Below are 24,718 nucleotides of genomic sequence, written 5' to 3' on the forward strand. Positions count from 1 at the left end.
TTATTACATTTTATTAGCAAATAGACATTTTGTTTATTGTATTGGGCCAGAAAAATAAATTGCATGACTAAAAGATGTTACCTGTGTAAGGGGCAACCGAAACCTAATTTAGTAGTCCCCAAAATATGGCAGTATATGTCAACAGCTGACTTCCATTCCAAAGCATAGGGAACATTTTTATTGATCTTTTAGAATTTTAAATATATAGTTTCTACTCTGAATGATATTGTATTTGTGAGCATAATCAGAATTTGTTTCTTCTTAATCTATGTTTATCTGATGCAACTTGCTTTAGGTGCTATTCTATATATATGGATGTCAACTTCAGAGGTCAAAGGCTTGTCTTTGTTCATTAATAAAAGTACATATGACTTTTTGTAGGTAGACAGATGATTCAGCACTCTTAGTACACCTTCAGTCAATACCTTATACTCACATGGAAGTTTTCAGAAATCCCATACTTTCTTTAGGGAAATTGATTAATATTTGGGTAAATTACACTTATAACCCTTAAAATAGCAGCCATAAAATTCATATTCTGCCTGGGACCTTGGAAATAACATAAATTCAACATAAATTCATTAAGAGGGCCAGGTATAAGATCATAAGAAATTGTGGGAACTGTGGGGAACGGTAGAGTGCATGCTCTTTTTATAGGGTAGCCATTGCTAATCTACTTCATCTAGTTGTGCCAAACCAGTAAGAATGTGAAACCAGTATTGCCAGAGCTCTCTTTTTAATAAAAATTTCAACTTTTGTTTTAGATTCGGGAGTACATTATTTTAGATTTGGGGGGTACGTGTGCAGGTTTGTTACGTGGGTATATTGCGTGTTGCTGAGGTTTGAGGTATGAATGATCCTGCCACTCAGGCAGAGAGCATAGTACCTAATAGGCAATTTTTCAGCCCTTGCTCCTCTTTCCTCTCCCCTACTTCTAGTAGTCCCCAGTGTCTATTGTTGCCATCTTTATGTCCATGTGTACCTAGTGTTTAGCTCCCACTTGTAAGTGAGAAGATGCAGTATATGGTTTTCTGTCCCTGTGTTCTCTTAGGATAATGGCCTCCACCTGCTTCCATGTGGCTGCAAAGGACATGATTTTATTCTTTTTATGGCTGTGTAATATTCCATGGTATACATGTGCCACATTTTCTTTATTCAATTCCCTGTTGGTAGGCACTTAGGTTGATTCCATGTCTTTGCTAATATGAGTAGTGCTGTGATGAACATACGAGTTCATCTGTATTTTTGGTAGAAAAATTTATTTCCCTTTGGTATGTGCCCAGTAATGAGATTGCTGGGTCAAGTGGTAGTTCTTTTTTAAGTTCTTTGAGAAATCCCCAAAGGGCTTTCCACAGTGGCTGAACTAATTTACATTCCTACCAAGAGTGTATAAGCACATTGAAATTCAGATTTTATGTAAAATGTTTTGATTTTTAAAGCTCTGTACAGAAAGATCACTGGCTTAGAGATCAAGGGAGCCACAAATCTTGTCTCTTCTTCTATCTAAATATATATGTAATGTTTATCAACCTTATTATGTCCCCATGAGGATAAAACAGATATGACAGTCTTTGGGAGGACATTAAAGAAGTGGTTCTCTAATATACAGTAGAGGAAGCAGGATTAAAAATGTAGGGGCAGTAGCTGTCATTCAGGTCAGTATATTGGGTGATCTGACACTAACTTCCTCTGCGACTTTGGCGAAATAATTGAACATCTCAAGGGAGAATTTCCTCATCTGTTAAATGGTGGTGGTGGTGGTAGGTAGTTAACCAAAATAGTTTAGGCACCCCCATTATGTTACATAGGAAAAGGAAGAGCTGCACTAATGAAAGGATATAAGAGAATTGCTCCCTTTATTTTTCCTTCTACTATACATTAGCAGTTTCACTGAAGTTCTTTAGAATCCAGTTCGAAATCCATTGCAGTAGATAATTCCAAAAGTTGACTGTATCTTTAAAATGTTCTGTTTGAAGTACTTTCCTTTGTTTGAAGAATCAAACTAAAGGAACAATCTCTTTAGTTTACTTCACATCAGAGGCTGAACATAATATGTGATATTAGATAGTGATTTTTAAATTTATCTGAAAAAGGACCTAAATACTTAAATTAAATGAGCCTGACATTTTAACTGGACTCCTTATTATGTGGTATTTTATTGCCTCTTGTCATGTGTCTCGCATGCTGTTTCTCTATATTATTAAATGAGATTCTGTGGGCTAAATTTAGGTTTCAAAAGTGAGAATATCATATCTGATTCTTATACTAAACTGACTCCAATCAAAGATGAGCACGCTGGGTAGCAATCACTGTCGTTAACTTTGTTGAGCTTCACATTTCACATGCCCAAAGTTGGAAGAATCAAAGTATGAAAATTTATTTATCAGTGGTACAGGGTAAAAATGACTTTGACTAATTCTAAATAAAGCCAGCTCTCAATTATTCACTTCTTGGGTCTCAGCCAGAGTAGTATCACCTTCTAGTCATAACTTGTGCATACGGGAAGGCTCTCTCTACAGTAAGGTTAATCAATGTCCTAATGCGGTACAATCATGATGATGATTGGAACTAGTGAGTTGTGTAGAGAACCCTCACTACTTACCACTATATGTTGTAAAACCTCAGTTGCTAATAGCTCTGTTGGTGATAGTTGTATATTGTGTATTGTATTTGCCACAACGTTCTTGACTGTGTGTACTCCTTGTTTTGCTAGTGGCTTTATAAGCATGTGAACATATGTTATGTCAGCCACAAAGACACATTTTAGTAAATTTCAGGCCTTTTCATCATGACTTTTGTTTCATAGCCAGAATCAGAAGTGGAGAGGGGCAGCAAAAAGAAAACTTTAGTAGGCAAAGAGGAAATAGAAGGAATACAAAACATTTTGGGCCAACTCCAGGGAACCCACTGATTTTTTTTCACATTATAACCTATTCTGTACTGAGCTGATAATATTAGTATCATCATCTGCTTGTTCAATAAAGTTTTCTAAAATGTTGATTATTTGGCAAAGTATAAGGAAAACTAAAATGAATTAATTGATATCACTAAAAGAACAAATTCAGAAGTATAGAAGTCACATTTTACTTAGAATGTCAAAAACGAAATATATCTATTTAACTTGTAGGCCTTAAAGCCCTAGAGTTATAGCTAGTTTGTTAAGTACTATTGTAAAGTACATTCCTTACACTGGACAAGATAAATGAGAAATTTTCAAATATCAAGGTAAACTCCTAATTTTGTAAGTTTTAAATTGTTAATAAAAGGACAGTTAACTCATGGGTGTTTATATATTCATTGAATAATTCTAACACGAATGTTTCTGTAGTCAATGATTTCAGAGTCTAAGATTAACCTATGAAACTCATGCCATAGGAGATGTAAATGATTTTGATTTTGGTGAGGATTAGTATAATTATATATATATATTTATATAGTATAATTATATATATTTTATATATATATGTATATAGTGATAGCCAAAAAAGTTTGTTGAGTTTAGAAAGTTTTATTGTTTAAAAAGAGAGGGATCTTTAGTAAAATTGAAAAAATGCCCTCAAATCCAGTCATATGTAGCCCATTAAAATAAGGAAGGATGCATTATCACTGACTTGGTGTGTATGATTATATTTTATTTAAGAAAAGCGTCACCTCAGAAGAGGTTGGGTGAGTGAGTTGTAAAGCAAAATCAAATAGTTGTGACAGAACGTAAGAGTAGGCGAAAAAAGGCTCACTTTCACTCTTACCTCATCTCCCCAGCAACCCCAGATATATTTTCATTTTTTTTTAGAAAGCTCTCTACAGACTTTGAGTTGCTTTTTAAAAGCAAACAAAACAAAAACAAAAAGATGATATTTTTGTTTTTGTTCAACAAAAAGGTGATGAACTAACCACATATATTTGTAGTGGGCAATATAGGAAGGTTCCCGTTTCTGTATTACTAAGAAGTACATTAAGGGTTAAAAGAACCACATTAGAGTCCTCACAGTTTTTTTTGCATGTCGTTTTAGATTTCATTGTTCTTTATTAAAGGATTGGAGAACACTGGGAGTTACTGCACTGCTGGAAAGAATAATTATTTTGTTAACAAGGCTAATTATGTGTTTTTTAAAATGGATCTCTTTTGTATGTGTTAATTTCTTTTGTGTGGATGTATGTATGACTGTGTGTGTGTGTGTGTGTGTCTGTGTGTATGTGAATGTGCATGTGTAACCCTTGTGAGGAAGATGTAAGATAATTCAGTATGCTCCAGAAAAATGTATATAGTGATCTGTCGGAGATGAATGGCTCCATGTTTAGGAAATAAGCACAACATTGATATTGGCTTACTTTCATCATCCTGTTGGCCAAATAAAAGATGAGAAAAAATGAGAAATGGATTTTTCCCTCCAAAATGTTGGAATACCTAATGGGATGGGAAGGAAGGCTCTTGAGAGAGAGGGAAAAGACATAATATTGCTGAATTTTTTTGGAATTGTTACGACCCAAGGCCACTTTCTTCAACAGAAATCTATAACCTTATTTCTTTGTCTTCATATATGGAAAAGCCCTAAACCACATGACATTTCACGTTATTCTTTAGTCAGTGGGGATTATACTAGAAATGTGCTAACATTATTCATATATTTAAAACACTAATAGCAATTCAGGCTTCCTTACCTTCTATGTGCTCTTCCCTGCTGGTGTTTCATTGTGTGTAACCTATCTAAAATTTCTGCAGAATTTAGGAAGATGTTTTGTGAAATATAATAAAGCCTTGCTTAATTGGAAGCTAACTAACCAGAACTCTCAATTAACCAGTTTTATTTATTTATTTTCTGCTACACTCTCCTTTTAGAAGGAAGAGGCAAATGACAAGAAAACAAGCTGTTAACAGGTATTTATGTATTTATTTTTTAAAAATCAAATTCCTGAGATTGTCCTGGAGCCTGTACAGATTCAGCCACACTTTCATAATCTTGTTCCCTGTACTATACTCACTAAGGTAGGAAAGTAGAGCCCTTTAAAATTTTCAGCAGCAAATGCTGAGTCTTGCTTAATCCTCAGTTCATAAGAAAAAGTGAAATCACTGACATAAAAACTATGACACCTATGTAAAATAATGGGGAAGTTATTCAGATGTCCACCCGCCCCTTTGTTCTGGAATGCTTAGGAAGGTACATTCACTTTTGCAGGGCAGCACAGGCTATTAAGTGTGCTACAAGGATAATGGAAAAGAATCTGGCTTTCTAATCTTCTGAGTCATTCTAAGTATTAGGCACAGATATGTGTTGTAGGCATGTTAGAAGTTCTAAAACATTTAAATTGTTTTCTTCTAATATATTTTAAATAAATATTTGGAAGTCTAAGAAGATTTATACTTGAAACCTCTTAAAATATCTATGAAAATCTTAGTAAAAGGGCAATCAGAGATAATATATTGTTCCAGGCTTCAGACATTTTAGGTTGTAGTGGTGAAAAGAACACACAGTGACTCAGAGACAAGGGCAAAGGAGGGGAACCCATGATCCTAAAATATATTTTGATAGTTCCTGTCGGTAATGCCCCTCTTCTCTTCCACACTTCTTTCTCAGGTTACATTAACTTTTGGTGATTTTTTTTGCCCCTTTCTTTAGGCCTGCCCTTGATGCAGGCTTTATCCACATTTTTCTATAAGAAAAATGTCATGGAGCTGTAGGGGAGATGGCGACTACACCATGGATTTATCCTGGGTTTTCAATATACAAAATAAAACATCACTATGGTGGTGTTTCTAGTATCTGTTACATTTTCTATATTAAAAGTTAGTTTTACATGTCATGCACACTAAATAATACCCAAGTGACCTGAAGCAGTGGATGTGCCTCCTTAAGTGCCAAACTTTCTGTTAGACAATGATATCAATGCTGGGGAGACTAAAACCTACTAGATTTTATTAATGACTGAGTTTAACTGTAAAATAGTAAATGGATTATGTTTTGAGTCTAGGCTTGGATATTGAAAGTGTTTCCGATTTTATATGAATGCAATTGAATTCAGGCATTGAAATTGGCTTTCACTTTATTTTTGATTTTCTAGTAAAATGATAAGCAAATTAAGTCAAGTTCTTTCTTCGTTAAATATAGCAGTAACTTATAACTATATAGATTTATTTCTGGATTATCAAAATATACTTTTCATATGTACATATATATATAATATTTTTACATTTATTGCAATCAGAGAAAAACCATGAAGTGTTTTTGAAAGTATAAGTCACTCACATAAACTATAGAGAAACCAGGAGAGTCACAAACTCTACTGCCTACTGAGGCAAGGCTGTAACATAAATGAAAGACTATAAGCAATATAGAGTGGTGGGGACTATGGTGAACCAGGGAGTATATATTCTTTTCCAAAGTGGTGGCTATTACTCAGTTTGGCTGATTATTACCATGTGGGAATGCAGGCTCAGTGTTGTTAAGATCTGACTTTTTAAAAGAAGCTGGGAATTACGATTTTTACATGAAATTCTCCAATTCTTAAATGTTGGTAACTAACTCAATAAAAAGCAAAACAAAAAAAAAGCAACACTGCACAGGCAAAACAAAATCCATCTGAGGTCAGGATATAGCCCATGGGTTGTCAGTTTGCGACCTCTGCTCTAAATTCTGAGTCCTCAAGGTATTGCAATTACAAAAAGAATCACAGTTTGTTATAAATGCACCTAAAGCCTTTGATCATGGAAAATTCATATAAGGTGAATAAATAACCAGTGGGAGTGCTTACAAATAATTATTCTGGTACTCAAAATGGTGGTTATGTGCTTTGTGGGCTTTATTTTTTACTACTTCAAAATAGGCAATATAGTTTTTCCTTCAAGTGATTTGAAAATTAAAATTAAATTAGTATTTTTTTGCTTTCATGTTATCAGTGAAATGCAGTATGAAACAGATTATTCCTGCCATGTCCACAAAAGAATACTTAAGTATAGTTCTCATCACATAACATAATTAATTAAGGTTTCTATTTAAAGTCCAATTTATTTTGTTTTAATAAGAAGAAAGCCATGTGTATAACATGTGTTGTTTTATTTTAAATTGGCTTGCCTTTAAACAAATTCCCAATTCCATCTAGCGAAATTCCTTTATTTTTACAAATGGTTAAAATAAGAAATAAAAGAAATGTAAGCAGTTAACACAACAAAACTTCATTTGAACTTTTGATAGGCATTGGCAAAGATAAAACAAAGTTGGTCATCTGAGATTTTATTAAAAGGTAACTGTTTGACTGATCTGAGACTTTGCTTGTTTGTCTGTCCTGCCGTGGACCTTACCACATAATCCCACTGTGCTACAATGCTTTTGACATCTGTATGCCCCTTTCATCACTGGCAACCCAAAAGCATATTTGTCCAAAAAGGAAACAATTAAATTCCAATCTCTCTAGAAAAAAAAAAAAAAGAAAAAGAGAAAGAAAAACACCCCACTGTTAAACCTGCTTTAATGGTCACAATGATCTGTACCAGAAATCCTTAGTGAGGATGGTAAATTAACATTTTCATTTCTGATGAGAAAGTCAGGAACTTTAAAAAGAAAAGTAAAAACAGAAAGAGAAAGAATTGAAGGCATTATCTCAAATCCTAAATAAACTAGAAAAAATCTCATTCCTTGACAAATCATTCTAGTTGCAGATTTAACACAAACACATGTGAAAGATGAGAAATTTTTGGGTAACTGGTCAACACATATGGCAATGTGCAAAATAGCTGATGTTTACTTAAATAAAATTTGGGTAGACAGCGCTGCCCTTTCCAGATCATCAGCTAGTTTTGACCACAAGTAATCCGTTACATGATTGGGATGCAATATGTTTAAATATATTAATTAATGAAACTTGTTTACTAAAACTATAATAATTAAGGATCCTTAGTTAAGTGGTTAATCCTCAAAGGTAGAAAATTTAAGAAATGAGTGATTATTTGATGCATTTGACCAGCATAGACATATAAATAAGATAATTCAGGATAAAATATTGATGAACAATTAATCCTCTTTTTTCGCCAAGACATAATAATATCTAACATTTATCAAACGTGAGTTCAGGTGATTTTTCACATATTAGTTCTTTTAATCATTATAACAACTCTATAAGATAGGTGCTACAATTATAATCGTTGTCTTACAGTTGGTGATACTGAGTCACAGAGAAGGTTAAATGATTTACCCAAGGTCATACAGCCTATAAATACCAGGGACAGCATTTGAATCAAAGCAGTCTAGTTTCAAGGCTCATATGCTTTGGGCCAATATATTTTATAAATGGAATCAGGCTAATTAGAAAAACACCTCATTTACTGTTATATATTAAATGACTTATTGAAAAATTACATTTCTATTCAGAAATCAAGTTTGGTAGCATCATTTTGATGGTGTAATAAATTAGCAAGATTAATTATAAAATAGTTCAGATAGAGCAGGAAGAAAAAAATAAGGAAACCACAGGAAATACTGAGAAAAACTTGTGGATCAATATTCAGGTTTACTTTTTGCTACACTTAATCCACGGTTTAATTTTAAATATTGTATCTGAAAAAAATTTGTATCTGTGAAACATTAATATTATCACTAACAATAATCTCCTTTTTATTTCACAAATGAAAGATGACCACTAATCCTAAAATCAGTGTGTATCATTGCTGTGTCTTTTTAAAATTATGTGTGTATTTATACACAAACAACATGCAATGTTGATTTTTGTGTTTTTTTTATTTTTGTGTTTTTTTTATTTTTGTGTTTTAAGATGTATCAAGCTGGTGTGATATCATACTATTCTTTTTAAGTATTTTTACATTATGTTTTTGAGATTTATCCATATTGATACATATAAGTCTAGTTCACTCATTTTTTTAATTGTTATACTACCTTGTATAACACAATTTGATAATTCTTTCCTATATCCATAGGTTGATAATTAGGTTGTTTCCAATTTTTTGTTGGAAACTGTGCTGCAATGGACATGTCTTGCACTCATATGGGAGTATTTCTCTAGGATATCAGCCTAGAAATGCAATTTCTAGGTTGTGGGCTATGTGTGTCTTCAACTTTAATGGTTACTGCCAAATTGTTCTCCAAAGCTGTTCTGATTTACTCTCCTACCAGCAATATACAAGAGGTCCCATTTCCTCACATTATTGCCAGCGTAGTAGATATGTTTAATGAACGATCTATTTGAAGAAAAAATGATTCTTTTTATTCTCTTATGATTATATGCATACATATGAAATGTTGATTCTGATCACTTAGCACAGATAACAATGTTTACAAATACTATTTTTGTCATTATTCTTCATCTTAAAACATGTAATTAAGATAAGGATTAAAGATACTATTTTAAATTTGTAAAGTATTGTCTAGGTTACCAGCACTTTCCCATAAACTTTCATTTGATGAGACAGTATGGTGTAACAGCAAGAGCTCTGGGGAAAAAAAAGAGTCATAAGTCCATGGACTTAACTCTGCACATAAATCTGTGGCTTTGGACCTCAGTTGCTGCATCTTTTAAGTTACAGTATTAGACTAAACAATCTCTTAGATAAATAGTATATGCTTTGATCTATGATACATATCTTCCCTTTTCCTTGAAGCTATAATTTACTTATTGTGCATAAAACATAAGGAGAAAATTGAATTTGGTCAATTTGTGAAAATTGTTGTAACACTCTCTCTGGCTCAGTTAATAAGATCATAACTTTACCGTCATTATATTTACATTTCTTCTAATTCAAGGACAGTTAGGGGTGGATGGTGGAAGAGAAGATGTGACATATGATTTTGAATTCATGTTCAGTTTTTCCCATTTCAAAGCATCACATTCTAAATGCTGAAATAAAAAACAATGAAAGCTCAACAACTATTTGTTATGACTTTGTGTTTGCTTTCAAGCTCTTTTTATGCACATTTCTGATTCAGAAGAAAATATTCAAGATTTTCAGCTCATTTAATGTTTGATTCCAGCAGTACTTTTATGGTGCTACACATAACTACTTAAAGTAGAGAGAGGACTCAGGTTGACGACTCTGTATATTCTTTCTTTCTTTTCTTTTCTTTTTTTCTAAGGACACGAGCCCATGAAACAGCCTCAGGAGGTCCTGAGACACGTGCCCCCTTTATTTCTTTTTGAATAAGGGGGTAAGTAATTAGATTTTGTGTTTGGAGAGAGACTTTTTATTTGAAAGATCTGGATCTTTTTTTTTTTTTTTTTTTTTTTTGAGATCTTTATCCTGAGGTTTAACACAGAACTTTCAGCTTTTCTTAGATTCTATCTGTATGGGAAAGACCACTAAGTTAGAAACCAAACCGTCTAATATTATAGGAGATTAAAGTAGAAAAGGGAATCAGTAGAAACTGATTTTATTTAAACTCTCAGAGTTGCAAATATGCTACATTCATAGACACACACACACACACACACACACACACACACACCCTCTTGCCAGCACAGAATATCTGTTATTTTCAATGACTTAAAAAAAAACACTTAACCTGTGAGGACATTGAACACTGGTTACGAGTAAAGCTTCTACTTATGGAAGGTGGCAGTTCTGGCAAACAAAATATAAATCAGTTAATCTCTTGTGATGAAGACATTCTTAGAGACCTTTCTTTCTATATGTAGTCCTGGGAAAATGTTTTGACTATAGCATTCCTAAAAAGTGAATTGACCTCCTACAGAGTTTCAACACCAGGTATTACAAGAAAATTGTGGTTCACACACTTTGTTCAAATTATCTTCAGATTAATACAATGTGCATACATGTACCTAATTGTCCAAATGTAACAATAAGCCTAGAGAATCCCACGTAAGTTGCTTTGGGCCTGTTTGTTAACGGACTGTGGAGCCCATATTTAAGACTTTTCATTGCTATTTTTGCTAATTGCCATCCTGTTTTTAGTTTAAGCATACTCTAGAAACCACTGTTTTATTGTGTTGCTTCCACTAGTTCAGAGAATCAAAATCTCTGCCAAGATACTCTACAGTATTTCTGCCTAGATCCTACCTATCCTATGTGGAGATTCAACTGCGTTATCTAATTTTTTTTTTCATAAACACAAAATAAATCACTTAAAACACAAGCTATCTCAAAATCTTTAATACAGTTTCAAAGATGTAGGTCAGAACATTTTCAAGACAACACTCCTTGGACATATTTCACCAAGTAACTGACAAGACTATTGGGAAATTAGTACTCTCCTTAAAAAATATATTGCAGTTGCTCAGTATTTATTAAAACAAGAAAGGAGGAAATATGAGCATTGTCATATGGCCTTTATCACCTGCATTATTCAGAAATGCTATATGTATTTGAGACGTTGATAGATCTCTATTCACAAAACCAATTGCAGTCGTTCCCTGAACTACTCCTTATTGAGTATCCCCACTTTTGTTAGTCTGAACGAAGCCTTGGCAAACAAAGCTTGTTATCTTTTATCAAAAAAACGTCAACACCATGGACACGTTTGTCTTGACCACTGACTTCAAGAATACCCATGTGCTTTGCCAAGGATGGCATCTCGATACTACTACTATAATATTACTATAAAATATTTTATTTTATTATTGAAAACCCAGTTTGAACCTTGAGCAAGTCATTTACATGCTGTTTCTTTGGGATTACCTACATTCTTGTCCACTCTGACCTTGTAATATTTCTCACAGTTGGAAATGTAATGCTGAGTGACTAAGATAATGTTGTTTACACAGACTTTAGGTGGAGTGACATTATAGTCAAGCAAGTGTCACATCACCCAATGTGAAGGAAGACTTAATTACCATAATCCTGTGAATACTAAAATTTCTTAGCCACGTGTAGCATAGTAATGTAATGTTTTGCATGTACATTTAATAATGCAAAGGTGTCTCAGGCTGTGTGTTTCTTTAAAAATGAAAGCAAAGTGGGATTACAGAAAGAAAATAGACTTTTGAAATTGGAGGATACTTATCTGAATGTTCAGGTGAAGTCTGTCGTTTCTTTTAAACTCCAAAGAGTTGCCTAGTGATGTGAAAATGAAGGGACTGCTGAAATATCCATAAATCTATACACCAATGAGTAGGGTGACAGACCATGAATTTCTCTGGAGGGCACAGGGTAGATGTAACTAAATGACTGAGACAGGATAAAGAGGAAAGGCTCATAACTACCTATTATTGTGCAATGGGGAACATATCATTAATTTACAAAAGAGTGGTGACATTTTCTAAAATTGTATAGCCCTATTCTTAAAAGTTTGTCAGTGTAACTAATTAGTTTCTAAAATGGAGTTGATTCTAAGACCCAGTATGAATGCATTTGAAAAGGCAAGGCATTGTCCCTAAATTGGTAGGGTTTGTAATACATCTTGATGAATGCTACAAAAATAATGTTAAGAAATAGGACTATTATGGTTTGTAGTCCTTGAAGGAATTATGCTCCATGGCAACGTGCCCTAAAGACATGTCCTGCTTTCTGTTTTTGATAACACTGAGTTTTCAATACAAAGAATTCAATTGCTCAATGGGTTCTTCTGCCAGTGTATAAGGACTCTAAAGATCTGTTGTTACTTCAGGCCATCATTGGAATTTTTGTTTTTAAACTAATGTTAATGTTCAAAAGAGGGCAAGTATAAAATGAATCAGCAATAAAATGTGAAGTTCTTTTTAAAATAAATCCATTAGAAAGGTGAGATGTAAAAAATGTGTAGCTCATCAATAGATTTATGTAAGTGATAGTCATAATTTATGATTCAAAATACTGTATCATCTGACAGTGTTCCAGATGTTTTTAAAAATATGTAAAAGCTATTAAAACATATAAAACATCGAAGCCTGTTAATAATAGCAGCCATGCTTTACAATTAGGAGAGTTTAAAAGGATTGTGAACTGATTTATCATTATAAAATACTCTTCCAATAGAGAATACTTTTTCTGAAATATATAAACAAAATTTTCTTTGGTTTTCATTTGAACATTTTTATTTCAATTTGGACATTTTCCTTTTAGCTGGCTAGTCCTAGCCAAACAGTATATTAGTGTAACATAGTTTGTCAACAAATCTGTATTGTTTTGTTGCTTTAAAATGAAACTAGTCTAAATTACAAAAATGGTGACGTTATATGCTTTATGCTGCAAGTTTTACAAATACCCACTAAATCCCATATTAATGTTTCTAACATATTAGGTATAAAGAAGGTAGTAGTTTTTATTTTTTATCATCAGTTTTACTTGGTATTATAGCACCCACTGTATTCAGAACATTAAGTGAAGGGATTTGGAACATCTGATTGACACATCCCATTTAAAAATGGTGTATACATAGAGGCAGCCCTCTGTATCCATGGTTCTGCATCCTTGGATTGAAAATATCTGAAAAAAAAATAAACAAACAATAAAAATAGCAAGACAGCAATAAAAACAAATACAAATAAAGATTCAGTATACAACAATTTACATAGCATCCACATTGTATTAGGTATTATAAATAATTTAGAGATGATTTAGAGCATATAGAAGGATGGGCACAGGTTATATGCAAATACCATGTCATTTTACATAAGGGACTTGAGCATCCATAGATTTTTGTATCTTTGAGGGTCCTGGAACCAATCCCCCTGGGATATCGAGTGATGACTATATTTTGCTTTTTAGTAGCATTAAAATCACATTGTGCTTTACATAGTTTATGACTGTCCAGCTCTCTGTCTTCAAAAATCACTCCGAATTTTGGAACTAAATTAGATACAATTAATGTAGGGTAAAGCACTTTTTAATAACCTTGGGTTCAGCACAGAAGTGGTTAAAGGCAGTGTGTGTGTTTTTAAATACACTTTTATTTTTAGGACAGTTTTAAAAATAAAATACAGAAAGAAAGCAAATACTGCACTGAAAGCTCCCATTCACCCCGTAACCAGTTTCCTCTGTTGTTAACATCTTACAATTACAGAATCAATTTGTCCCAACTAATGAACCAGTATTGATACACTGTTAACTAAGTTTATACTTTGCTCATATTTCTTCAGTTTTTCTCTAATGTTTCTTTTCTGTTCCAAAATGTAGGACATCACACTTTATTTAATCCGCAGGTCGCTTAAAGCTCCTCTCAGCTGTAACAGTTTCTCTCCTTGTTTTCAATGACCTTGATAGTTTTGAGGAGTAGTGGTCAGGTATTTGTAGGATGTCCCTCAATCGGGGTTCACCTGATGCTTTTTTCATGATTAACTCGGGGTTATGTGTTTTTTGGGGAAAGACCCCAGAGGCAAAATGCCATTTTCATCATATCATGTCAAGGGTATATACTATTGTTTTGACTTATTACTGTTGAGATTGACCTTGATCACGGGGCTCAGGAAGTATGTCAGGTTTTTCTGTTGTAAAGTTTACTCTCTTTCTTTTTTTTTTTTTCTTTCTTTCTATATTATACTCTTTGGCAGTCTTTGGAAAGCAGTCACTGTGCAAAATTATTTGGAATTCTTCTAAATGGGAGATTTCCTTTTCTGTCACATTTATGTATTTATTCAATTACTTATTTATATCAGCATAACTTCTAGGTGTTTATTTTATACTTTGGGTTATAATCCAGTACTGCAATATTTATTTTATTGCTTAAATTGTTTCAGCTTTGGCCATTGGGAGCTCTTTCAGTAGCCTCCTGCGTACCTTTGACATGCCCCCAACATTGTGCATTTTTTCATACACTTCCTTACTTTCTTGCACTAGACGTTCCAGACTCATCTTGTATATTTCCTGCTCCAGTCCTAGAGTCAGAAACCATTTCTTCAAGTAGTGGTTAGGAGAATTTTTGATCTGCTCAATCCTAAGAAAGTGCTAAAGGTGGCCAAAAAAGAGGGTCAGAGAGTCTCTCTTGGTTTCATTTTCTTGTTTGTCTCCTACATTTTCCATCATCCTGGTAATGCACATAAGTCTTATTCTCTCATCATATGAATTTGCCCATTACTCTCATAACATCCAGAAGCAAGAAAAGAATGAAAAGCCTCATAGTCTTCTACAGTCACACACCTTAATTTTCATGCATAGGTTTAGAAATGTTCTATGTAACTCCAAGATACGTGTCCTACCTGAAACCTGTCCCCTTATCCCGCATCCCAATACACTACTTAATCTTCAGTTTGTGAGTCACTCTGGGCTCGTTTTATTTTTCTCAGAGAGCGTTTTGGGGTCAAATAAATTTGGGAAATATAGGATTAAATAGAGGTAAACAAACTTGGTTACTGCAGGTCTTCTTGGAGCCTATAATTTGTTAATTTGCTTTGTGATTCTATAAGAAAATGTATTATATAGAAGGCTTTCCCGTCTTTTTTGATTAAAGTAGCTTTTTGTTCTGGAAACTAGTATTCCATAAAACACACTTTAGGAAATGCCATAGGAGTGGTAAGAGGCTGGAATTTGTCTTTGGAAATCTTGTGTTCGGTCCCTCACTGGACCATATACTAGCTCTATGATCACAAGCAAATCACTTAACATCTAGAAGTCTCTATTTTTTTAATCCATAAAATGAGCCTAGGAATTTCTCTTCCAAGGTTGTTATGAAAAGCAAAAATGAGTAAAACCAAAACTTACAAGAATTCTTTGAAAATGCATAATGCAATGCAAATTTCCTAAGCACTGTAAAGGTCGGGACCATGCCTTCGTTTTGCTAACCATTGTCTCTTTGGTATCTAGTATATTTTCCTGGCATTTAGGTTTCAATATTCAATAAATATTTATTGAGCAATTGAATTATATTACTAATACTTACATTATTTTCTATTTCTCACCAAGTATTGTATAGCAGTTTACGACATTTTATAAATTACTTTTTGATATTAGAAGTCCATGTAACAAAATGCAGGCAGAAACATACAGTTGAAATGGCTATATATATGCAAAAAAAGCCCCCAAACTTTTGATTCCAGCCTTTGTTTTGCTGAGCATGTGCTCCCAGCCAATGGCTGGCTGCATTCTGATTAGTTTTCATTGCTTCAAGCTGACCAGATTTTCCTTTGAAATAAGGGCACTGAAGCTTTCACCTCAATTCTGTGGTGATGTAAAATTCCTGCTGCAGAGTCACTGAGCTGGTGCTAGAAGAAGAGGAGCACCTGTGAGCACAGGCTGTCAGGAGGCCCTTGGAGCCCTAGAGTGTTGAGGCTACAGCTGCTGGGTTGAAAAGCAGTTGGAAGCGCTTTGTCACTCCTTCTTGTGCAACCACAGGAGATCCACTAAAGGATTTTTACTTTCTTTGGATGTATAATTTGTGTTATCAAGAGTTATGGAAAGGATCTCTTTTATAAAATTGAAGACAGAGTGAAGCTTTGATGGGGGTGGCAAGTTAGGCCCTGTTAAGCAATATATTTTGGTGAGAATAGTTTGGAGATAGTAATAGGGCCCTCATGTCTCCCATTTTGCCCAGTTCCCCACAAACCAATGTATTCTGTACGTATTCCCAGAGGTAAACTTTTCAGTTTCTAGCTTCTCTTTACAGAGAATCAACTGGAGCATGTTTATTTTATTTGAATGTGAGAAGTTGTCAGCCTCCCTGGAAATGCTACGTTAATATTTGAAGTCCAGGAAGAACCCATGTAGCTTTGGAAATTGCAAAAATATTTCAATCTAATTCTAGGCTTTGGGATTAATGAGACAATGGTCAAGATCAGTTTAGGGGGTCTTTCCTTTCTTAATATTTAAATCATAATTATATATACTAGCATACCTTTGTCCATTATGTAATTCATGAATGCTAGAAAACAAATATTTTAGTTAAAAAAACTCTGTATGGGATAATGGTGGCCTAACATTTTCCACAAGTGTTGGTCACAGTCAGAAATTCTCTAATGATAGTTAATTTTATGGCATTGCTCTTATTCACACTCTGAAATAGCAATTTTCTCCCCATCTTTATCTCTCTTGCTCAAAAAAATACAGACTTTAAGGCTTATATAAAATATGTGTTTTGGTGAGAAGGGGAGGGCTTAATTTTAGACTATATATTACTATGACTTTACTGCCTTATGGATTTATTATTATTCCCTGACCCCACACCTGAAACTACAGCTTTCTTTCAAAAGCTAGACTACTCATTCGTAGTATCAACTGGTACTGTCATTTAAATTATTCACTACAGCTTTCAACCAAATATGTTAGTTCTTTATTTGATTGAAATGAATAGATGGACACTCTTGTAAGTATGTTCCTGACAATTTTGCAACTTTATTAGGTAAAGTATAACCATCTTCTTTTAAATGATCAGTTATGGGAAGGAGTTTTAAGTGAATATTTCAACCTTAATCCATAAATTACATTTAGGAATCTTTCCTTGCACTTTACAAATTTATTGAGTTTACTGAACTTGTAGCAGCACAGCTAAATTCCAGCAACTGCAAAAATAATTAGTGACATTAAGTTGAAAATGTTGTAAACAAGTGAAGTTATTATTCATTCTGTACCACACTACAAATGTGGGAGGACAAGTTAAATGATAAATTAGGCATGAACTGCTTTAATCTGTAAACTGAACATGTTAGCAAATGGCTTGCGTTTGTAATTAGTATTTATGGCCACAGGAGAGTGCCTCTTTAAAAACAGTGACAGAAAATTGATCAGTTTAGGTCGTCATAGCAACCAAAAAGTCCCATTGCTTCTGTTAGGTTTAGGTTATTATGCTATATACCCATGCTTAGAAATATATTTATGAACTGTAAAGATAAACTACTCAATAATGTAAAAGAGGTTGGGATGCCGAAATGCCAAACTGACAAAGTCCAAATGAATACCGAATTACTCGATAACGAGCTTAAGTGGTCTGCGGTTGTCATGACATTTCTTTTACAAAGCAAATGATGCTGGAAAAAAAAATCTTAAAACTAGACTAAAATGCAAATCCTTTTATGACAGTATGTGGTTGTCACGTTCATAATAACAGACAATAATTGATGATTTATAAGATGACACCATGGCAACAGAGTCTTTCATCATTGGCACCCCTCGGTTACTTTTATATTAGGAGCTTGAGGATGCCTGTGAAAAGTTTCCAAGATGACATACAGGAAGATCTACTCTCATTAGCTCTCATTTAAAACAGGGTGGAAGCATTGTCGAGATTTTGGAATCACCTGACAAAATAAAAGCTGGCAATGTCTCTGGTTAAAAAAAAAACATCTCTGCTAAACTAGTAAGCACATTCAGTAGCTAAAATTGGACAGATTTGTTTTGGTCACTTAACCTTTCAAAGAAAGTCTGTAATGCCTCTCAAGTTTGAGTGTAAGCTGTTAGGTTGTTTAAAATTATGGTGAATGATAATATCCTTATACAGGAGGTGGGAGAAGGAGAGAGGGAGTGCAGCAAACCTTGACCTTGCTTTTAACTTCTAAAAAGATGATTTTAAAAATAGGATTTTAGTGTTGAGGACTTTATGAAAGTGGAATAAATTTGTAATTAGATATTCTAATTTATCCCATTTAATGTATTTGGTAGGCTGAGGAGTAAAATGTTGGAATTTCTTAGAAGCAATAATCTAATCAGTTTTTCGATTATAGATTATTATTATTTTTTCTTTTTTGAGACAGTCTCACTCTGTCACCCAGGCTGGAGTACAGTGATGCCATCTCAGCTCACTGCAAGCTCTGCCTCTCAGGTTCAAGTGATTCTGCTGCCTCAGCCTCCGGGGTAGTCGAGATTACAGGCGTGCACCACCACACCTGGCTAATTTTTGTATTTTTAGTTAAGACGGGGTTTCACCATATCGACCAGGCTGGTCTCGAACTCCTGACCTCAATTAATCTGCCCGCCTCGGCCTCCCACAGTGCTGGGATTATGGATGTGAGCCACCATGCCCGATTATAGGTTATTTAAAATATAGGAAATATAGTAAACCTCCTCTCTTGGTTTTATTGTCAATTTATCAGAAAATAAAATCCTTTAATCTTTGGAGTTTTTGAAAGGTTTCTTGGCCAGGTGCGGTGGCTCATGCCTGTAATCCCAGCACTTTGGGAGGCCGAGGTGGGTGGATCACCTGAGGTCAGGAGTTGGAGACCAGCCTGGCCAACATGGTGAAACTCCGTCTCTACTAAAAATACAAAAAGTTAGCCAGGTGTGGTGGTACACACCTGTAATCCCAGCTACTAGGAAGCCGAGGCATGAGAATCACTTAAACCAGCAGGCAGAGGTTGCGGTGAGCTGAGATCGTGCCAGTGCACCACTGCACTCCAGCCTGGGTGACAGAGTGAGGCTCTGTCTTAAAAAAAAAAAAAAAAAAAAAAAGAAGACTGGTTTCTGGGTTATTCAGTCACTTATTTGATTGAACTAAAAGTCTAGACAATACATTTTGAGGTTCTTTCCAGTGGAATTGTACAATAATTTATAAGGGGTTGTAGAAACATCAACTATTTGAAATATTGAATATAAAATACTGAAACTACCACATTTAAATGACATAAGTGGAATATAACCATGTACATCAAAGTTAACCTCGTCTTTATACATGAGGTTTTAAAAAATATGGCTTTGAGGATTTTTCTAAACACTTATTTCTTACATAATTTTAAGCTTTTGTAAGGATAAAAATCCATAGTACTCATTTCCTTAAGAACATCACATAACCAATTACATAAAGTAGGATCTCTGGTCATACTTTTTATTGATACATTCCCTCCAAAGTTGTGTAAGGGATATGGAATCCTTAATTTGGGAGCCCCAACTATGCAAAGAATCAGCAAAATTTGTTCCTAGTTAACAGTTAAGAAAATGGGGTTTACCATTAAATGTAAGAATGATTTACCTTTACTTACATAAGAAAATAAGTTAAGTTTAATTCTGAATCTTATTCTAGATTGTGGGTAAATCACACAATAGAACATGATTTTTTTTTGCACCACACACTAATAATTTATTTTTCATTTTTTAAATAGTTTGTAATTTTATTTTTTTATTACACATTAAGTTCTGAGATGTGCAGAACGGGAAGGTTTGTTACATAAGTATACATATTTTTCATTTTCTTTGTTAAAGAAAACATGTTTTCTCCAACATTTTGCTATAATGGATGTTTCAATTATTATTTTTATATTTGTTTTCCTATCCACTTCCATAATGGAGTTCTATTAGAATAATCGCTTAGTTGAAGGGTATAAACATACATTTTGATACATAATGCTTGATTCTGAATTTATTTAAAATGATACCTGTTCTTGGCAAACATTTTACTCTGTGATGTATAAAATGTATAACATGTAGAACATGTTGTTTCTGTTTTCTAGGAGTTTATAATTTAGTCCACAAAGATACCAACTATGAGCCCTAATAAACCATAAAATAATCCCAAAGTACTAAATAAAGGGTGATATTGTATGATATATAGACCACAGACATAAAAATTAAAATTACTCGTGGTAAGAGAAAAAGTTAGGCTGAAATGGTTTTGTAGAGGATGATAAGTCAGGACATAAGATTATCCAAATTCAGAACTTAAGTCAATTTGGAAGATTTGAATAATCAGAAAACTGTTACTCTAGATTTTAAGAGCCCACATGACCAAAAGCAGAGAGCTAGAAATAATTATGGCATATGATGGGAATACTAAAGAACACTTTCCCACTTACACTGAAATGGTAGCACTGCAGAAAAAGAAAAATAACACTTATATATTGCTTACTCACCTGATTTGCTTCTCTGTCTCCATTCTTGACTGATCTTGAGAATTAGTCCTTCCTTAACAGTGCTACACACGCTGCCCCTCTTGCTCTTAGAATAAAGTTAAAATATCTTAACATGGCTTACAAGGTCCTATGCCATTGGTTCTCAACCAGAGGTGATTTTCGCTCCTATGGGACATTTGGCAATGTTTGGAGGCCTTTTTGGTTGTCGCAATGGGTGGTGGTGGTGCTACGGCATCTAGTGGGTAGCAGCCAGGAATGCTAATAAACATCCTATAATGCACAGGACAGTTCCCATAAAGTGAAGAATTATCCAGCCTAAGATGTCAATAGTGCGGAGGTTGAGAAAAATAAGAAATGCTACCCTGTAGCATTTTATCTAACCCCTGCCCACCTTGTTAATCTTTTAAATCTTAAGCTACTTTCTCCCTACTCATTATCAATTTAATTACCTCTGTGTCCTTGAACATTCCATTTTCTCTCTCACATTCAGAATTTCACATATGCTGTCTCTCTACCTGAAACACACTTCTGTTCCCCTTCTCCCCATACCTCAGCCCTTCATCTTGCTAAGTCTACTCATCATTCTATATATGCCTATCAACTAGATTCTTTGAGTACGTGAGTCATGCTTTATCCGTCTTTGTATTCCCATTGCTCAGCATGTTGTTTGAGACATAATAAATGCATGTTAAAGCAATACATAGATTACTGGAGAGTTTGGATGCTAAGATAAACAAAGGTGGTTAAGGGTTTGGGTGATTATGTATAATGGCTGTGGTAATAAAGAGAATAAAGTAACTTGGAGAGAAACTGCAAAGGCAGAACTCCCATGGCTTGGTCACTGATTTGATGTGGATTGCAACAGAAGAGTTAAAGATGATTTCTACATACCAGGTAAACTGAGGGAATGGGGACAGAAATTGTAGAATTGGGAAGGAATCTTTATTTTGAGGTATAAGGTAATGGGAATCTATTTTTATTTACTTGGTGACGCCTATAAGCAGCTAGAAATAGAGTTCAATTTGGGTGAACTTGCTATTTCTGTAACTGTGGGAAAGTAATTTAACTTCAGTCTCTTCGTTTGTAAAATGGAGCAAGAATGAGTACCTACCTGACTGGGTGGGATTCAGTGAATTAACACATATAAAACACTTATCTTTATCCCAGTGTTGGACATAGAATTAACCCTTAATAAATGGTAGCTGTTTTATTATTATTATTATTATTATTATTTTCATCATTATAAATGTCTTTTTTTTCCTTTGTCTCTGCATTTTGAAATTATACCTTTCAGTACAGCTACCGCTTTCGCATGAAACCTTTTATGCTGTTTCAGGGTATCAATGATCACCTTCCTCCCCTGTAACCTTATAGCATTCTACATTAACTACTTTTTTTTGCACTTCTCATGTACTGCCCAGTCCCATGATTGCATACGTGTTTACATTATGATCCCTGTTATATTGCAAGTTATTTTAGGGTAAGACTCTGACTTACTCATCTTTTCCTGACATACAGTAAGTGCTAAACAAATATTAGTTTATGATAATTAGTTATAATTTTATTATTGTCATTGGAAAGTCATCAACAGAGGTATTATAGTTGACTCAGAATTAATATGCCTTCCAATTTATATTCAGTACTTATGCTCCTAGTATTTTCAAAGAATATCAATTATGTTTTATGAAATAGAACAAAATATCATTTTAAATTAAGTGCTAAGTAATCTGAAAAATTTAAAATGTATTTAATTGATGCTAGTCAAGTTTCATTATTATAGAAAAGCCTTCACGATAAAAGAGTATTTCTTTTGAAAAATTTTATATTTTCAAGTTGCTAACTAATGGTGAAAGATCTTTTGCTTATAAGCTATGAAAGAATATTTTTGCTTGTAATGCCAAACCTTTGAAGAAACTGGGATATTAAACAATCTTATGAAAATGGTAAAGATTTTTAAAAATGAAATAAGCAATATCATGCATTTATAAGACTGTATATCCTTTCTGACTTCCTTTAAGATATAATATATAAAACATCATGTTGGTAAAGTGTTCAGAACCAAGTTTAGGAAATATAGCCCAGGGGTGTCTGAAGAGTTTTGTAGTCACAATAAATAATGTAAGAACTCTGATATGAGACATTCTTACTTGTCTTTTGCACACAATTTACTTTGATTCATCAACTCAATAAAGTGCTCTGTGTGTAGGAAAGTGTTTTATATTTGCAATTTATTTATTTACATGGCCGTCATCCCTACTTGAGCCAACCTTCTATTACTATTGATGTGTTTGGAACTGCCATTGGAAACAACTGAGACTCTAAGTGCACATCTTAGGGATACATTTTGTCTTTGGTTGAGATATGTAAAAAGGGCAGTATCATAAATGAATCTTAACTGAAAGATTACATGAGCATCCTCTCTGATTTGTAATGATGATCTCTAACATATAGCCCCATTTGGATGAAATAATTTTCTAATGTATTACAGTATTTTCTTCTAAGCAATTTCACTTTCTCATAAAAGTAGATCCTTTCCAAGTGTTCAGTAGCTTTAGTAAAATTGTACATAATTAATGAAGTTATTTTAGTCGTTTGGGATAAATTATGTGATACAACAAACTATTTGGCATGTATATATTATATTTCAAATGAAATTAATGGTTGCTTTAAAAACTGAAAGAATGGAGTTTCCTGGCTGTTGCATAAATAGGCAAAAGTGGCATGAGAATATTTATTACATTATTCATGAACATGTATCAACAAGCAGTTACATTTAACTGGCTAACAGGTAAGTGAAAGGTAGTTAAACTAGTGAGGCAGTGACAAAAAAAAAAAAAAAAAAAAAACTTCAGATTAATGTCCCTGATGAACATAGATGAAAAAATCCTCAACAAAATACTAGTAAATTGAATTTAGCAGCACATCAAAAAGTTAATTTACCACAATAAAATAGGCTTCATTCCCAGGATGCAAGGTTGGTTCAATATATACACATCAGGAAATGTGATTCAACACATAAACAGAATTAAACACAAAAACTATATGATCATCTCAACAGATGCACAAAAAGCTTTAGATAAAATCCAACATTACATTGTGATGAAAACCCTCAACAGTCTAGGCACTGAAGGAGCATATCTAAAAATAAAACTGCCATCTATGACAAACCCACAGGCAGTATCATACTGAATAAGGAAAAGCTATAAGTGTTCCCCCTGAGTACCAGAAAAAGACAAAGATGCCCACTGTCATTACTTCTATTCAACATAGTGGAGGAGGTTTTAACCAGAACAATCAGACAAGAGAAAGAAACAAAATCTATCCAAATAGGAAAAGAAGAAATCAAACTATCTCCCTTCACTTATGATATAATTTTATACATTGAAAACTCTAAAGAGTCTGCTAAAAGCCTCCTAGAACTGATAAACAACTTAAGTGTCAGGATACAAATTCAGTTTACTAAAATCAGTAGGATTTCTATACATCAATAACTTCCAGGCTGAGAGTCAAATCAGGAACATGATTCCATTTTCAATATTCACAAAGAAAATGAAATACCTAGGAATACAGGTAACCAAGGAGGTGTAATATCTCTACAAGGAGGACTACAAGACATTGCTGAAATAAATTAGAAATGACACAAATAAATGAGAAATACCCCATACTCGTGGATTGGAAGTATCAGTATCATTAAAAGAGTCATACTGCCCAAAGAAATGTACAGATTCCATGCCATTCCTGTCAAGCTACCAATATCATTTTTCACACAATTAGAATGATTTAGTCTACAATTCATATAGAACCAAAAAAAAGTGCCCAAATAGTCAAAGCAATCCTGAGCAAAAACAGCAAAGCCAGAGACATCATACAATCTGACTTTAAACTGTTCTTTAAGGCTACAGTAACCAAAAAAGCAATGTATTGGTACAAAAACAGCCACATTGACAAATGGTATGGAATAGAAAACTGAGAAATAAATCCACACACCTACAACCATCTGATCTTTTTAAGGCTGACAAAAATAAGCAAAGGGGAAAGGACTTCCTATCCAATAAATGGCACTGAGATAACTGGCTAG

At 33.8% G+C, this 24,718-nt stretch overlaps 1 protein-coding gene across 2 annotated transcripts in view; it reads left to right on the forward strand.

Moving 5' to 3' along the window:
- DACH2 (dachshund family transcription factor 2) overlaps window positions 1–24,718 on the forward strand; it is a 676,171-nt gene that overhangs the window by 220,685 nt on the left and 430,768 nt on the right. Inside the window, exon 2 of one of the 2 annotated variants that reach the window (XM_003269018.1) lies at window positions 4,838–4,876. The exons of the other annotated variant lie outside the window; for it this stretch is intronic. Within the exon in view, the coding sequence (XP_003269066.1) occupies window positions 4,838–4,876 (39 nt within the window). The remainder of the gene's footprint in view (window positions 1–4,837; window positions 4,877–24,718) is intronic. 2 annotated transcript variants of the gene reach the window in all.

Source organism: Nomascus leucogenys, chromosome X (genome assembly GCF_006542625.1).
Source record: "Nomascus leucogenys isolate Asia chromosome X, Asia_NLE_v1, whole genome shotgun sequence".
Classification (NCBI taxonomy): domain Eukaryota; kingdom Metazoa; phylum Chordata; class Mammalia; order Primates; family Hylobatidae; genus Nomascus; species Nomascus leucogenys.